At 44.4% G+C, this 18,456-nt stretch overlaps 1 protein-coding gene across 1 annotated transcript; it reads left to right on the forward strand.

The window, feature by feature from the left end:
* The first annotated feature begins 9,278 nt into the window (after positions 1-9,278).
* SAP30 (Sin3A associated protein 30) lies at positions 9,279-16,345 on the forward strand. The gene is made up of 4 exons (XM_054990134.1): positions 9,279-10,077; positions 12,175-12,297; positions 12,903-13,001; positions 16,088-16,345. Exons 1-4 carry the CDS (start codon positions 9,718-9,720, stop codon positions 16,208-16,210), a joined length of 705 nt encoding a protein of 234 aa, XP_054846109.1. The 5' UTR covers positions 9,279-9,717; the 3' UTR covers positions 16,211-16,345.
* The last annotated feature ends 2,111 nt before the right edge of the window (positions 16,346-18,456 follow it).

Below are 18,456 nucleotides of genomic sequence, written 5' to 3' on the forward strand. Positions count from 1 at the left end.
AATTCTCTAACTGAAGAGAAGTCAGAAGTTTATTTTCCACGTATCAAGAGAAAACCATGGATCCCAACCAATAATCACTCTATGTTGTCTTTTAAGACTTTTATTTAAAATCAGTGTAATCCAATCTTAAAATAATCAAATATATAAGGATCACAAAGATACAAAAAATTGAGCATGTCAAAGATAGCAGAAGCTGATAAGCATACATATCATCATCCTTTATCCTTTCTATTCTTAAATCTAAAAAAAACCCCTTATATACTAATAAGGGCTTTTTTTCAGTGGGAACGCAGTGGAATGCAGTTCCGGCACCTCTTGAAAGTAATCATGTGTTTGGTGGCCCCACCCCCTAATCCTGTTTCCTACCCATGCACAGCCCAAGGCACCTGGCTCTTTCACAGCATGCTGAGCCTCAGTGCTGGCGAAACAGGAGTGGGTCCCGTGCCCCAGCTTCCGCCACCCCCCCCCGGCCGAAGGCAGAAGGAAGCCTCCCCACCTTCGAGGGCATGCTGGGTGGTGAAGCGGCAGGTGTGGCCAGTCGGTGCTGGATATTTCCTGTCCCGGAGACCAGGCACTTCCCCTTCCTGGTGCTCCTCCACTCCAGCCCTGCACCCAGGCAACCGGAGATCATGGGCTTGCTCAAGCCAGTGGCCAGTGGGAGCGCCATGCCGAGGAGAGAGCTGAAAATGCCCTACAATTGCAGACAAATCTGAAATCTTTAAAAAAAAACTTATAAAAACAAAGTAATAAAAGGAGCTCCTGTAACTTTAACCAGATGACCTCAGTGGCTGTTGCTAGGCAACCATAACAGTTTATCCAGTATTCCAGGCTTGGCTTCTGTCAGTAAAAGGCAGGGAGAGGGGACAGGCCCTTTCTAGGTCTGTTTTGAGGGTGGACTCATTGGGGCCAGACCAGAAGCAATCACTGGTCAACATGATACCACATGATTTGCATTACTCACCTAGGCTCTCTGGGTGTTTGTGAGGATAATACTGGGTTTGAAGGAAAGAATATAGGAAATGTGAGCATATGGAGGCTGCTAGGAGGAGGGAAAAAAAACTAGTGTGGGGAACAGGATACAAAGAAAAATATCCCTTGCCAGTCCTTGAAGGTCCCCACCATGCAACTGTGCCATAAGGGGGAAGGGGGAAAGGTGAAGCCAGGGGGGCAGACAAAAGTGAGTAGAGAAGGAAGCAGGAAAAGAGGAAGAGGGTACGGGGGGCGGGGTCAGGAAGAGAAAGTGAACATGGTGAAGGAGGGGAAATGAGATGCCCCTGCAAGTCCTTGAAGGTCCCCACTTGTAAAAGCCAATTTTAAGAATTTCACCAAAGGGCTTTCAGAAACATTAAATGGTGCCATGCAGCCCAAGTATGAGAGATTCAGGGGTTTGTGTGTGTGTGACTGCTTAATATAGGCTCAATTACGTGAAACCTGCATGGCCATATCAAAATCCTCCAATTCCAATGACATGAGTTCCTTTCTGAGCAATAAAAGACCCTTTCTCATGAAATAAATGTAACAAACTTTGTACTTGTCAAAGAACAAGTTGCCGAGATATTTATTCTGGGCATCCATCCAACTATTGTAACTTACCTGTCTCCAAGAATGGAACAGCAAGAATTTAGCTAAGCAAGTAACTTGTACATGTTTTGCAAATATAAAAACTAAAGCAAATTAGGCCTGCTTCTTTTGTTCAACCAGTACTTGTTTCAGACCAAGGTCTGTGACATCCCAGCTTTTCCTTTTCTTCTATCCACCTCATTCATTCTGAGCTCTAGATGTAAAGAAGCATTCAAAAAGCTTCTGTGGTAACTTAAATGTGAGGATTGGCACCTATTTAGTAGGAGAGTTGAGAAAACCCCAAAGATGTAGCAGTAAATTCTATTTCAAAGTTCAAAAGGAAGCATATGAGTCTTTCAGTTTGTGTGAACAAACACAATAGATCAAAACAGTGTTCTGGAAGGTGTAGACTAAAAACAGACACCTCGCTACTAGGTCATTCTGGGCTCCAGCTTCTCATCACTGTAGCTACAAAGGGCTGAAGAATAGCATTTTTGTTACATCGGTTTCCTTGCGTGGAAAGTTTATGTATATTTTGGCTGTACACTCCTCAGACACTAAGGGCGAAGCTACAAGTGACGAATGACACTTGAACGGCAAGTGTGTTTCTCCCTGTTCACTTGCGCTCCACTCAATCCACTTGCTGTTCAAGTGTCATTCGTCACTTGTAGCTTGGCCCTAAGAGAACAATCCTAAACAGGTGCGCTTAGAATCCTGTTTATGTCAGCTCAGTGGGGCTTAATCCCAAGGAAGTGTTTTAAGAATTGTGCTGTTAATCTGTCCCACTGAATCGACAGTGTTAAAAATAAAGGCAGGGTTTCTAGATTGTATTCTGTCAGCCCTACGGTCCCCAGCAGCTGGTAATCAGGAGTACAACCACTGAAAGTTGAGCTGCCCTAGTTAACAGCTGTTGATAGATCACAAGGTTAGAAAAGGTGTCAAGTATTCATCACAAATACAAGGTATGAATACTAAACAGGTATTTTTCATTGCAGGATACTCTAATTACAAGGGCAAATATTATCCATTTGCTAGTTAGCTTCATGGTCATTTATAGTAGTTGTTGCTAAATATGAAAGTAGTTCACTTTTTTCAGCTCTATGCTAGTAAACTCAAAACAGTATGTAGCCTGTCACAGTAACTTTGCTCTCTTGAACAAAATACTTCTGAATGATGACCTTTATATCTAAAAGGCTCGTTTCGCACTACCCCTTGTAGGGTTCTTATGGCTACAATCTTCTGTACATTTACCTACCTGTAACTTTTAAAAACTAAATCTTACTAACTTGCTTCCAAGTAAACCTGTGAAAGAAGCTGCTTGTATGTAGTTTTATCTGAAATCTAAAATCTAACAAATGATTTTTAAAAATTACGTTTATCAAGATGCAGTCTAAGACCTAGTACATGCCTAGCTGTGATTATGCATAGAAGCAGGGCTAGAAAAATATGACTCTCCAACATATTACACAAAGGGTACTAGCTTGAGTACAATGTTTCCGTCTTTTGTACCATTTTAAATTGTCAACGAGGAACAGAATGTAATAAGACACAATTTGATCGAACTAATTAATTTTAATGAAGCCAGGAGAACTTCGTTTCTTTAAGTCATTCTGTATTTTATATGACTCATTATGTATTTGCTTATGGTTTAATACCAGTGCTGGATGTCATTTATTAGTTGGGTTTGTGGCAATGAACTAATTTGCCATAATAGAGGAGAGGGATTTACTTATTTTTATCCCACCCTTCTTCCAGTTATCCTTCCCCCTCACAATAACCCTGTGTGATACATTCAACAGAGAGACTTTCTGGAAGAGTGAGAGTTTGAATCAGGCTCCCCCATTCAGAGTCCAACATCCTAGCCATTATTTTGGATGCATTTGAAGACAATGGTTATGATGAAAGCTGCCATTCTAGCATAAATAGGGCAGTATGAGAGAAGAACTCTGCAGAAGGAGGCATCAGAGCCAAGCTACAAGTGACACTTGTCAGCTTCCCTCAAGTTTTGATGGGAAATGTAGGTATCCTGGTTTTACAGCTTGGCTCTCCATTACAGCTGCAAGACCAGGATGCCTACATTTCCCATCAAAACTTGAGGGAAGCTGACAAGTGTCCAACCTGTGTCAGGTGTCACTTGTAGCTTGGCTCTCAGTCTATGCTTAATTTAGGTGAATTTTTTAAAAAAGCCTTTCTCACCACCACCTCAAGAACACAACTGTGATGGATGGGCAGAGGGCCTTCCCTTTCTGTCAGTGACTAGTGCCCTATATGCCTGTTTGGTGTATGTGGAGAACAGTTAATAACCAATGAGGGCACATGGATGGCTGAAGAAGCCAGACAAGAAGAGGGAGTGAGAAAGAAAAAAATGTTACTCTGTCAGCTCAGTTCAGATAGGGTCTGAACCTTCAGGGCACAACTAGATGTTATGGTGTCTTCAGGCACAACCCAGAGACATGACTGCCATTTCATAGCTGAATGCATACGATTTAAAAATGTCACAAGGCCCTGATCCTAACTGGGTAAGCAGTGAGGAAGGACCAAGTGCTCTTGTCTCCCCCCTTCACACCTTTTCAGGGGAACCTGTTTCTGCACTTGAAAAGGTGCGGGATGAGGAACAAGAGTGTTGATCTTGCAGCATTTTTAAATGCCCACATTAGGCTCTAAAATGGTGACAATCCCTAGAGATGCTATAATGTCTAGTTGGGCCTTTACAGAGAGAGATGGGAGTCCTGTCTCAGAGTAAGCAGGCTGAACCAGTAAAGGTGAGGAGAAAAGGTTTATGTCTCCAGAGGCTGCCAAGGTGAGGAAAGCAGGAAGATAACAACAACATTCGATTTATATACCACCCTTCAGGACAACTTAACACCCACTCAGAGCAGTTTACAAAGTATGTTATTATTATCCCCACAACAATCAACCTGTGAGGTGGGTGGGGCTGAGAGAGCTCTGAGAGAGCTGTGACTGACCCAAGGTCACCCAGCTGGCTTCAAGCGGAGGATGGGGAATCAAACAAAAGCTGAAGATGGGAACAAACTTTAGATGAGTACAAACCTTAGATGAGTTACTCCAGTTTAAGCCCATTGATTTCAAAGGGCTTCGATTGGAGTAACCCTGCTTAGGACTGTACTGAGTCTAATTTTTGTCAGCATAGTGAACGCTTGAGAAGGAGACTGAAGTTGTCTCATGGCCCAGTTTCTGAGGGAAGCTAGGGAAATATTTGTGGTTTCAGAGAGTGGCTCACATTTATACTGAGAGAATCCCGAGTTTGAGAGAAGGCCAGTATTCACCTCAAGAATACAAACTGGGCTGATAACTGTTCTGGGGACCCAAGGTTAACATCTGAAATGTTAAAACTAAATGTGCTCAGCAAAATCTGTGTGCTTATAAACAGGGCTTTTTTCTGGGAAAAGAGGTGGTGGAACTCAGTGGGTTGCCAATGCCAGCACATGCGCAACCTGGTACCACATGTGCATAAAGTGCACGCACACTTCCGGGACCGCGCAATGATGTCACTTTGGGTCAGCTGCAACGGGGGGGGGGGGAGTTTTTTAATGTTTAAATCAGCCTCAGTGAAAAGGGTCACATGGCCGGTGGCCCTGCCTCCTGATCTCCGGACAGAGGGGAGTTTAGATCGCCCTCCACGCCATGGCACAGAGAGCGATCTCAACTCCCCTGTCTGGAGATCAGGAGGCGGGGCCACCGGCCATGTGACCATTTTCAAGAGGTGCTGGAACTCCGTTCCACTGTGTTCCAGCTGAAAAAAAGCCCTGCTTATAAATAGTTTTAAGCCTCTTTACTCAAACTCCTTATTTCTCCTATCCCTAGCCATGAATATAAGTTGTTTTCTTAATCCTGTTTCTCTGATGACTTCTATGTAGTAACTGCATTTAGAAGGCCAATCAGGTTCAGTCTGTCAATAGAAGATTGGAGTAAAGACTATCTTGGTCAAACTACGTAGCACGCTGCTACCTCTTCTTAAATGGCTTTTAAAATCCCAACCTTCACCATAACATTATCATCCTATTCCTTCTCCAATTAATTTTTTAAAATGTTTATGTATGATCTTTTTCATAAACCGGGGCAACTCACAAAAGAACCTGACCTACAAACAAACAGTTGCAAGAAACCAGCACAAAAAACATAGTGATACAAGTTTTCCTCCAAATAATACCCTCTTAATACCCTTTTATAATACTAACTTACCTTATGAATGTAAGTGTAAAATGCCCTCCTAAAAGTAATGGCCTTACATTTATTATGAAAGGTGGACAGTATAGGGACCACCCATTCCTCTGGGGTGAGTCCATAATGCTAGAGATGTAACTGACAAAGACTAGGCCTCTGGCTAAACAGGCAGCTTGAAGGGAGGGTGCAACAAGAGGAAGGATCTGAGGAGCAAAACAGGTTCATACGTGAAAATTAGGACATAAAACTGCCCCATATAGGCAACTTTTTCACATATCTAAATCTAAACCGTGTTGTATAGTGTGGAAGAACGGAACTTCAAAATGGATCTAGGGACAGATAGTGGGAATTTCTCAACAAACTTGAAGGAACATCTAAGTTGGCAGAAAAATCTAAAATCTAGATTTCTCTATCCATGTATCGGCTGATTAAAACTCCCCAAAATAATAGAAATAATGTCTGTAGCTTTGAGAAAAGAATGCCTATTGAGTTCTGTCACCATTTTGAAGATTGCTAGGCAACCACAGTAATATTGCCAAGTCTTCCAGGCCTTAATTTCTGTAAAGCAAAGCAACCGAAGTGAAGGGGAGCAGGGGTAGACTTAGAGGCCAAAATAACTTGTCTCCTTCCCCTGTCATGGAGGCAGGACTCACCAGAGACTTAGTCCAGTGATGGCCATCATGCAACTGGGCCTGGTGGTGGTGGTCACCATGCAACCTGACCAGTCTTTTCCTAGGGAGAGGCTGCCAGGGTGAGGAATGCAGGAAAAACTGAAGACGGGAACAAATGCAGGTTAGCTAGTTGGTGGCAAGGAGAGAAGAAAGCTGGAAACGAGAGGATATGGAAGTTGCCAGGGAGGGAAAGAAGAAATAGTGAGGAAAATGTGATCCCCCCCCCAATCCTTGTGAGTCCTCAGGGCCGTATTAACCCATGGCCGGACCCCTAAGCTTTCAGTTATTTTGGGCCCCCTCCAGCACTTCAGTCTTTCACCCCACTACAGCTGACAGCCTGACCCTACAGTACATAGCCCTATACCCATTTGAGGGTCTCCTGAAGAATTCTATTCACAATTTTAAAAATATTTTTATTGCGTGAGTAGAACTCTTCAGGAAAGCACATTTGGGGGGTATGATTGTTCAATACTGTAATATTTTGAAGTAAATATTTTTTTAATTTATTAAATATAATTTATAGATAATTGGTTTAATATAAATTGACAGGCCCCTAGTCCCTGTGAGGCCCCTAGGCTTCACCCTAGTCAACCTCATGAATAATATGGCCCTGTGTGTCCCCTACTTGTATAGGTATATTTATAATATATGCACAGATCTATGGCATGCATTCAATGCAATCAGCCAATTCCTTAAGGTTGAGTTTGATTTCTGTTTGCCCTATATCCATTTTTTGAGATCTGGAGGGGTCAGGGATTTGATCCTCAGTACTGGGGTGACTTGTCAGTAGGCTTCCTAGCTGCCACCTGAAGCTGGGCAATCTCCTGGGGGTTAGGTCTGCTGCCTGCTGACAAATCCCTGGCAATCTGCCACCAGCAGCCAACCCCAGAAAGTGTGCACCAGGCTGGCCCGATGATGTCACTTGCTTCAGGTGCATGTGAGGAAAACATTCCAGGGAAGTGCCAGGTCCCCCCCCCCCCCGCAACTCTACTTGTCAGAAATTTCAAGGAGACGGGACTCCCTTAAATCCTGAATGTCCTCCCAGTTGTAGAATACCAAGGACTGTATACCCTTAGTTAAACATCACATTATGAGTTTTATTTTTTAAAAGATATTCCCACATAATGAATGTAGGGATTATTTGTGAACCCCAAAAAATGTTTTAAACTTCAATCTGATTCACAGTTGGAAGTAAGCCTTGTTGAACAGAATAGGACTCACATCTGAATGAACATGCATATGACTGTGCTGGAAAAGTAGCTTGATTCCGGACCTACCAGTTTGTTTTGATTTGAAGGTTACTGTAGCAAATAGTTTATTTCAACTGTCTGCTTTCCAAAATACGTTTCTGAATTTAAAAGGGTGGGCTAGACCTCTGCTTCAACCTTTAGCCCACAAATGAAAAAGGCAAGAATTGGGAGCTTTCAAGGCCATCCCAATTAAAGTTTTCAAGACTTCCAGAGTACATATTTTTCAAAGCCTCAGAATAAGGATAGGCTGTTTTTGCACAGGAGATTTTTGCCACATTTGGCTCCACACATCTTGGTGTTTTCTTCCGAATTCTGGTTAACTCCCCCTTCAGATTTCAACGAGGTGTTTCAAGGGTTCTCTTCCAAATCCCCCCCCCTTTTTTTCAGAAGAGAACCCTTGAAATGCCTCATTGAAATATGAAGGGGAAGTTAATAGTCAGGAATTTGGAAGAAAACCTGACGTCCCCGCAAAAAAGGCCATGGCCTCAAGAGAAAATATGAAACAAATGGGAAGCTGTGGTGTGCAGCCTCCATGCAACGTGGAGCCTTGAAGTTCAGGCATCAGGGTGGTCTAATCTTACTGTGTAGTAAATACAACTTGTACTTAAGTGGGTTTCTCATTGTTAATTGCAAGATTGTTGTGTGTCACTGGGACTGTCTCATCAGCCACCTTTCCCCACCTTACCTCGTTAGACTTTCTCTCACCAGGCATACACTTTGAAACACTCTTTTTTAAGCCTGAAAGTTTGGTTTTTTTTTAAAAAAAATCTACGTATTAAGACTGCGCCGTTTGCAAGAGTAAAATTATTTCTTCGTCATCCCGGATACCCTCCTCCCATTTCTCACAAAAAGAATGAAAAACTCATTGCACGGCAAATTCACACGTGACAAAATTAACTCGTGCAGTCGACTTGGTCCCTGATGGCGTTTTCTCAATACGCATGAACAAAGCTGTGGCTGACGCTGTCCAAGGGATATCCACACGGAAAGAAAAACAGGATTCTCACATGAAGGCGGGCAAAAGATCCGAGTGAATGTGCATCTGCGTGTGCCCTGGCGGCTGCAATGACCAAAGCGTGCGATTTTGCACCGCTCTGCCCTGTCTTCAATGGGCAGCAGCTGCAAAGTCCGCATGGAGTCGGTGAGCGCAGCAGGACAGGTTACTGCGGCGGGGGCGGCGGCTTGGCAGGGCGTTGTGCCTGCAGCTGCTCCATTGTCAACTTTCTCCAAGCCTCGAGATTTCAAATCCTAACGGCTGCCTGGAGCCTCCTCTGGCAGCGGCGGAGGGGGGTCGGAAGCGCCGCCTCCCGTGTGGGCGTGCGTCGCAGAGCAGCCCTGTGATGGCGCGTCCGTGTGGCACGAGGAAGGCGACTTGGGCACCCGTGCCGATGAGGGCGACCGCGGCGCCAGCGCACCTCGCGCTGACGCAGCTTTCCCGGCTCCTCCGCAATCTCGCCCCGGCCAGCGAAGCCGCCGGCGAGAGCGCGCGTGCCGCGGCCAGCGCTGCCCTCCGCCGCCGCTTAGTAAATAGATTAACAGGGGAGGGCGGCGGTGCCTTTCGGGATTTGTAGTCCGCGACCAACCGCTCCCTTAAGGCGGGGAGGCGTGAGAGGACTACCTTTCCCGTGAGCGCCCCGCGACTGTGGAAGAAGAGGGAAGGCGGAGAAAGAGAAAAAAACACACCGAGGGACACACGTATCCAGAGCGGGCGCAGCGGCGCAGGTTGTTGCCGGGACCGCTGGGCTGCGACAGCCGAAGAGGGACAGCTGAAAAGTCTCTGGCACGCGCCCGGGGCAGGAGGCGAAGCCCGCCGCTTGCTGCTCGGACCGGCGCTTAGAGCGGTGCCCGGCGAGGCGAGCAGGCTCCTGGCTGCTCTTCGCACCAAGCGGAGGCCGGCTCGGCTCGGACTGAGGGCGAAGCGGGAGTTGCGCTGAGAGGGCGCCTGGAGGGCGCGAACGGAGCTGCCCTCTTGACAAAGGGGAAGGCGGCGGCACCACCAGCAGCACCGGCACCGCCGAGCGACTCGAGTCTCCAGGCAGCCGCCGCGCGGGATGAACGGCTTCGGCCCCGACGAAGCCACCCGCGGTGGGGGGGAAGCCGCCGCAGTCCCCACCGTGGTCGCCAACGCGGCGGCGGCCGTCGAGGTCTTGCCGCCACCGCCGCCCCTACCGCCGCCCCCGGCCGGGCTCGGCGCTGCCTCTGCGGCCGCCACGGCAGCGGGCCCGGCCGGACCCCCCGGGGCGGCGGCGGCGGCGGCGACGGTTGCTGCGGGCGGCCCCGGCGCGGGCCAGCTGTGCTGCCTGCGCGAGGAAGGGGAGCGGTGCGGGCGGGCGGCGGGCAACGCCAGCTTCAGCAAGCGGATCCAGAAGAGCATCTCGCAGAAGAAGGTGAAGATCGAGCTGGACAAGAGCGTAAGTGGCCCCGGCCGGCTCCGGTCTCCTCCGCGCCGGGCGGGGGTGTGCGTGTGTGGGGAGGGGGCCAGGGCGCTTGGGGGCCGCCGCCTCCTCCCTCTCCCTCCAACGCACTCTCGGGGTGGGGAGTAGGAAACAAAAGCGAGCAGGGACAGGGAGACGCCGCACGGCTGCCTTCGCGCGCTCTTCAGCTTTGGAGCAAACCCGGCTCGGGTTCGGCGCTCCGTCGGAGCCTGCTTTGCTTTCCCGCAGCCCCGGCGAGTGACGTTTCTTTCTTCGAAATGCGCGAGAAGGGGCTCTCGGGGGCAACAGGCTTGGATGCAGCCTTCCTAGTTCCCTGTGGTGGGCAACAACCACAATAATAATAACCACAATAAGAGTGTGCTTATATACCGCTCCTAGAGTGCCCGGCTCAGAGCGCGAACAGAGTCCCTGGTGGTGTTATCCCCGCAGTAGGGCTGCTGCTGCTGCTGCTTTCTTTCCTCTCGAGCCCCGCCGATTCCCGGTTTTGTTTGCTCTTGGAACAGTTGGCTGCATGGCTGACGTTGCAAAAGCCGAGCCGCTTCTGCTCCTGGTCTTTGTGAGTGCGGGAGAAGTAGCCTCCTCCGCCGCCGCCTTTCCTTCCTCCTCCCATGTTTCAGTTTCCCATCCCTCTCTCTTTTCTCCCTTCTTCCCCTCAACGCGCCAAGGTGTTTTCTTTCTAGGAAAGGGAGATCATGTGAACTTCTCTGCTTAAGAAATCGGGCTAGGGAGCAAATCACACTTCATTCGGGTTCTGCTTTCTCTTTCTCCGTGTGTGTGTGTGTGTGTGTGTGTGTGTTTCGTGGAGTGCTTCTGTTTCTCTTGAGAGGGCAGTCCTTGGCTGCTTTGCCTGGTGCTGCAGTGTTGCACGTCCGAGTTTGCTGCTGGGTCTTCTTCCCCTTGGCAGCCATCAGGTTCTTCATAACCCCTTTTCTGAATGTGAAACATCGGCAACCATATGTACATCCAAGTTGACCACCCTCCTCTTTCCTCCTAAATATTAAATGAAAAACACGAGGGGGGGGGGAGTCATTTAGTGAAATAAGATATTCCTCAAGTCGGAGCACGTTAACCTGCGGAGTAAATGTCTGTCGGCTTATGGCTGCCTAATGCTCAGCGAATACTTGTTCATTCCAGTTAATGTGCACCAGTGTCAGGAATCCTTCCCCCTCCCCCCTTTTTGGTACTGACACAGTCAAAGTGTGTTGTTAAATGCTAACAGCAAATACAGGTTTCTAATAAAAGTCACTGCATTTGCTGTTTGTTCTCAAGAGATCATGTAAAGGTTCTGCTTTTGGAGAATGTTTTCAGTTTGTATTGCTTTGCTTGCGCGCTAGTTGTGATATTAGGATCCTGGCTTTTGAGAGAGATGCTTTTCAAGTGTAAGATTTACAGCCTGCTCCTGTGTTTGTTTGCTGTGAACTACCACCGGAGTTCAGAGGTGAGTGTGTTTAGGATTGCAGTGGCAGGTGTAGTCCTAAATCCCGCTTGTGTGTTAAAATCTCAGTGGATTTGTGGAGATGCTTAAGATGTGCTATCTGGATATTGTTTTTACGTAGCTTCAAAGAGTTTGAGATTCCGAAGTGTCTCTGTAAACCCAAAAAATAGGTACATTTTTTACAGCATCTTTAGTACCAGATTTTGAAATCAAAGAAATGCATGTATATAGAAAATAATCCTAGAATTTGGCCTTGAGCATTTTAAATTTTATTTAAAGTTTGCAACTTAGCAGCAAAAACTGGGGGGAAACCCCACTTCATCGTGTCATTTCAGCTCCTCCTGGCTACCTATGTAAAAAGGCTTCTATTGTAGTCTTTACTTGGCCAGTGGGAGTAATACAGTGGTGAAAGGCCATTTCCTGAGCCAAGTCGGCCGCACTGCAGTAACTTTTTAATGCACCAAATTGCCTCTGGTAGGTTTGGATACAGTCAAAAGTGTTTGGGATTTACCTATGTTTTACAGTAAGATGTTGACATGATAATCGTCGACTTGCTGACATTTGGGTGCAGCATACACAATAAAGAAGTTTACTCCACTTGTGTGGCATATTGTTAACATGTCTCTTTAAACTTTTAGGCAAGACATCTTTATATTTGTGACTTTCACAAAAACTTAATCCAAAGTGTCCGAAACAGAAGAAAGAGAAAAGGCAGTGATGATGATGGTGACTCACCCGTGCAAGATGTTGATACTCCAGAGGTAGATTAATAGTTCTTGCAATTCTAGACATATCAAAGATTCTTATACCGGTCTCTTGAAAATAATGCTTTGTTCAAAATCTAGGGTTACTATTAGGGGCTCAAGCACTTTTTAAACTATTGACTCTCACATGCTATATGTGCTAGGTCATGTTTCATGACAGTATTTATGCTTAGGTTTACCTTCTTAAAAAAGAGAGTTTGGGAGTGTGGAAGAAATGTAAATGACCATGTTTTAATATCAGTATCAAAACTTTAAAAAGAGCTTAGTTTTGCATAATGTTGGGACTGAGGTACATGTTAACTTCCTCATGTGGAAACCATTTGAAACTTCCTTCATGTGGTGTCTTCTGCCACCGCTGCAACCCTGTTGGATGGGGGCCATCACATAGCTCTTTGGCCTAGGATGGAGCATTTCAGCACCACCTCTTCATGATGGGAGTTGTCATGTGTTAGAACCTCTCAATGCAATGCAGTAGAATCAATGCAATATATCACGATGTAGGGGGGGAAAATTAGAGAGGCAGTTTTCAAGCTGCATCTTCATCAGGGAGGTAACTTGCCGGCTAGTGCTCAGATTAAAGAATCCTGTTGTTTTCTTTCCAGGTTGATTTGTTTCAGTTGCAAGTAAATACACTAAGAAGATACAAGAGGCACTTCAAGTTACAGACTAGACCAGGGCTTAACAAAGCACAGCTTGTTGAAGTACGTGCAGATTGTAACGTCACTAAATGTAAATCTGTATATATGGTATATGATAATTCACTAATTGTTATATATTAAATATTCTCTGTCTTTTCCCTCTGCTGACTACTTCATCCTTCCTATTTTCTCCCTGACTTCATTCATAACTACATCCTTAACTATGTTTTTTTGCTTTCATACTGATAGCTATGGAACTTCCTGGGAGCGTTAGTCCAGATCTCAATGAAACCAAATATTTAGGGTGCTCATATCCCAAACTGACTTTGTTGAACTCCAGAAAGTTCTCCAAACTGGTTGTCCGGTCATTAGAGTGATAGGTCAGATTTGGTGGTAAGTATGTACAAGTCGTTGGATGCAAGGCTGAGAAGTACTAACTTCATATATATGATGGTGGGATTTGAACTGGTGATAAGGAACCAGAAAAGAGATGTTGGATACATAACAGCTGAAGCCTTGCTTAAGGGAAAGGAATCTTTCAATCCATCTCATATATTGTAAATCTGGAAAAAGTACAGGAAAAACAGCTAGAATTCTCAGCGGTATCTCAGAACTAAGATGGAAATGAGATTATGAAAAATGCTGCGAAAGAACAGAGATTGTTCAGTTCTAGAACAGTAGTGCTTGGGAACAATCAGTGAAATTTAGAGGATCAGGATAAACAGAACTTTTGGCATTACTTGTCAGAAGTTGTAGCAGTGATCCCATCAACATACATTTGCCTATCTTAAGGATTGAGCGGTGGAGGGGGAGGGGGGGCGTTATTTCTCTGTTCCTAGATGCCCTTGCGGAACTGGATGATAAGAGGTTTTGGGAGATCTGTAGTCTGCTTGGCATCTATTAAGTTGGCTATCTCATGCTTCATTGATAAATGATCATGCAGATGGTTTATGAATAATTAAACAGCACCAATCTTAATACAGGTCTTGTGGGAGGGGGAACTATATTTATAAATATTTTTTTCCATTGTGGAAAATACCAGGTTTAGCTCATTTATGGTTTTCTTAACTAAATATTAGACCAGAACAGCACCTGTTTTCATTTCTGAGGAATTTTTAGATAAGGGGCTTTATCAAGATTGCCATCACATACATTCTGTTGATACTATCAAAGATTTTAAAAACTAGATGAACGCTTCCCTGTTCTGAAACCACTGTAATATTTCTGCAGCGTGGCCAGTGCAGCTGTAGATTAAACAACCCTTTCTGCCAGTTGATGTGGTGTGGAAGTTACACAAATGGGCCTCTGATTTTCTGGGTATCCAACTTTACACTCCAGTTCACTTGGTGCTGGTGTTGCATTGACTACTTTTATTTATTTTATCAAATTTATATCCTGCCCTCCCCACAGACAGGCTCAGGGCAAGTCAAATCAATAAAAATACAAAGTTAAGACAGAGTAAAATTAAAGATTAAAAATTACGGAAATCTACAGTACAAAGGTGTCCATCATCAGGTACTAAGACTGCAGTAAAGTTCCTCATCCACGGTTAGGAAAGCTGGTTTTGATGTTGCATGGTCTTCCTAAAATACCAGAATTTCTTACTAGAATTATTTATGAACTCTTGGGTGAATACTGTTGTGTTCCAGCGACATTAATTTTTAATTGTCAGTTTAATACAAAAACATTAGTGACTTAATAAGTATTCTCTTAATTCTGCCTGTCTTGGCAGGAAAACATTACTCCTTACCTAGAGTTCATGACATGGCTGGATCAAGTGATTCAGAGCTATTTTCTCCTCAGTGTTGCTGTTTGCAATGAAATAGATAATTGGAAAATAACTCTTATTGGTCCAGAATTCCTAGTTAAACATTAAAGCTGTCATTTGTTTGGACAGTTTGGAATAACTTTTGGATTGGGCTGTTTTGGGCTCCGTGTGATATTTTGGTCTGGATGAAATGGGATAAAGATATGACACAGAAGTGATATGCCCCTTTTAGGAAAAAAATGTTACGTGGACTGACTTTTGCTCTTTGCGTGCAACTGCAAAAAAAGCCTGTAGAATGTGTCAGTTCTGAGCTTGTTTCTTAGAACTAGACATGAGCACGAATTGAAATACGAAGCAAATTTCGTCATGAAACGGGCCATTTCATGTGTTGCAAAACAGCGTTTTGTGGGGCCTCGGTTATCACGAAATTATCACAAAATTCATGACTTTTTGGCCTGTTTGATTAGCTTCATGAACAATTCATAACTGCAGACAGGCTGGCGCCGATCCATTGATTCCCTAGGCAACAATGGGCCCAGACTTTTTGTTGCTATTGGAAACCCCAATCATAGCCCACTTACCCTTGATTGGCAGCTCTTCTAGCCATCTGTAGAGCTTCCATTCTGCCCCATACAGCCAGGAGCTGGGGGTCAATCCTCTAGGCAACCAAGGAGGTGGGCCTTCTGTAGCTATGGGCACACCAATCTCACCCCTCCAAACCCTGTTAGGCAGGTCTGTCAGCCAACCACAGACCTCCTGTTCTGATCTATGTCAACGTTTTGCTGCGATTGGAGTGGAAGAGTGTGTGGAAGGATTTGGGATTGTGCTTTTGGCTGCTGCTGCTTTAAAGAGATTGTAAGAAGCCTCTTATTTCCAGCTCTTGGCCTTGTTGTGGGAAGGTCTTTGGGTGAAGGAGCCTTTTTTCCTCCATCCCAGCCCATCCCTCACTCTGACTTCCCGGCCCAGTTCCACCACAGCCGATTCTTCCTTCATCCTCCTCTGATCCAGCACTCTGGCAGCACTTCCCTTCCGACCCTTCCCAATCATCGTATTGCAAACTGGGAGGGTGGGTGGAGGAGAGCCTGCTGAAGTCTCCCTGTGAGTTTAGCATCTCCAAGAATAAAGGGGGCCGTTGAAATGCCCTGGGTTCTGACGAATCATGAAATTAACGAATCATTTTGGCAAACGTGTCAGTTTTGTGAAGTTTCATGGATCACGATGAAACACAAAACTCTCGTTTGGGGCTTTTTCCGTTTCGTGCCCATGTCTACTTAGAACTAAGATTAGATGCAGCTATATCAGCAAATAAATTATAAATGCATTTCATATACAGTCTTAGTCATATAGTTAACATTTAATGTCCTTGAATTTTTTCTTACAGATAATTGGATGTCATTTTCGGACTATTCCAGTGAATGAAAAGGACACATTAACCTATTTCATCTACTCTGTGAAGAACGACAAGAACAAAGCTGATTTAAAAATGGATAGTGCTGTCCACTAAATAAGCAAACTGGAAACTTGCAGTCCTACAAACTGTTTTGGATATACTGAAGCTTTCTTTATAACTGGTATTCAGAGAGGAAATCCTGATGTTATTTTTCATTGCTGGGGGAGGGGAAAGATTGGTCATAAATGATATTTCCGTGATAAAAGATATTTTAAATAAATACTATTGATGTTGCTGTTCCTGAATGGGTTTGCTGTCTGGCATGTGTATAAGGCTTTTCTTTTCAATCTGTTTAATTTCCTAGAATAAGTGTCATATCCTCTAAAAGAAATATTTTCCTTATGTTTAATTTGGATATTGCTGTGAAAATGCAATAGCACCAAGTGCACCTTCCATAATCGAATTAGCTTGTCTTCCAATAATTGAGTTGCAAATACTACTGATTGCTTTTGAATTTTTTCCCAAGAGGCCTTTGCATAGAAGAATTCTTAATACACTTTTGAGTTCTTTCATTCTTATATACCTTCTTTGTCAATTCAAATATCACTTTATGCTTTGGCACGGTGTCTGTATTGATAAGCCTGTTTTGGTAACTGTTCAAAAAACCTTGAAGTGGAAACCATGGTTTAAAATAGGTATGCAAACCGTTACATGTGCTAACTAAGTACAGCATAATTTCTCAATTAACAAAGTGTAGATTATCGCTTGAACACCTAATGTTGTTAGAGCATGGAATCACAAATGAATTTTTTACTCTGAGGCCAGAAAAGGAAAGCAGACATGTAACTAAACAGTCTGCTGTGTGCTTGAAAGCTCAAATTGTGGTTTGAGTTCTAAACTGTGCTTAGCAAACTGCAGTTTGATGTGGTGTCTGAGCTGAGCCTGAGTATTAGCTATTGCACATTTGCTACTTTCAAAATAATAGACAGGGTTGCAACTCATAGTGACTGCTATTGTATACAGGCTTGTAATTTGATGTACAGTACTGGTGATAATGGAGGCTGGAGTCAGCAAACTCTGATTCTAGAGTAGTCCCGCTTCAGTCAATGTACAACAAACTTTTCTTTTTTGTATCAACTATAGAACTCCTGCTGGGGAATAACAAGAGGAATGTTTTGTATTACTATCTTGAATACTATTCCTTGTACTTAAAATTTTTGTGCTAACTCACCTACCCTTTACAGTAGGGGAGAACAAGATCCTTTCCTTGTCTTTGATATGGCTTGAAAAGTGACTTTTAATCAACAGTGTATAAGGACCTGTGAAATAGTGATCCCACCTTTTCAATTCTGTGGGCCAGTCAGGAACACTGATCTAGCCAAGATCATTCTGCAAATGGATCTGTGGTATTCACATGGTTGGAGGTGTATGCGAACAAGTTGTTTGTTGAGTCAGAATGACTCTGGATGAAGCCATAACAGGTGATCAGCACTCTTGGAACTAGCAGCAGGTAGACAGACACTGTTGCTTGCCTTATCCTATATCCTGCCACTTTGCTGACCAAAGTTTAAAAGCCTTTCTCTCAATTATATTTATTTAGAACATGTATTAGGTGCCTTTTTGCCTTGCAGGAACTCTAGGTAGTTTACAGTATCTGATAAAGGGAGCCTTGACTCTTGAAAGCTCACGCCCTGGAAATCTAGCTGGTCTCTAAGGTGCTACTGGACCCAAATAGGAGATTGGGGCAACTTGATAACTAAATAAATTCAAGGCAGCTTACAGTTATATAGGAGTTCAGGGGCATCTCGATAACTAACAGATTTTATTCCAGCATAAGCTTTCAGGGATGAAAGCTCACTTCATCAGAATGCATGAAGTGTTCAGCCATAGCAGCTTATATCTAAAGCTACAAGTGCTGATTCAGTGCTCCATGCAGAAGTTAGCTCTGACGTATGATAGCTTTTGTTATAAATTTTGTTAGTCTTTTAAGGTTCCAGTGGTGCAACAGACATGGAATTACTTAATGGTTCTTCCTGTAGTAGACAAACCACTTAAGTTGGAGGAAAGTTTCTGACATTACTAATAACGCGATAGTGCGCAATGCCTTGTCTTCTGAACTGCAGTAGTGACTGATGAGTAACAGCATCATACTGTCCTAGCTTTTGGGGTGCTGGTACTTCAGTACCACCAGATGGCTTCGATTCACCTATTTCCTAAACTCCCATCTATCTCGCTATGCCTGCTTTTCCTATGTTGGAAGTAAGTTCAGCTGATGTATTGCCAGCCAGTTTATGGCTGATGTGGCCTGTGCTGGTTGTTATCTAATACTATCTAAATATGCTGATGTTGTAAATCTCAGC

This window comes from Eublepharis macularius, chromosome 10, assembly GCF_028583425.1.
Source record: "Eublepharis macularius isolate TG4126 chromosome 10, MPM_Emac_v1.0, whole genome shotgun sequence".
Lineage (NCBI taxonomy): Eukaryota > Metazoa > Chordata > Lepidosauria > Squamata > Eublepharidae > Eublepharis > Eublepharis macularius.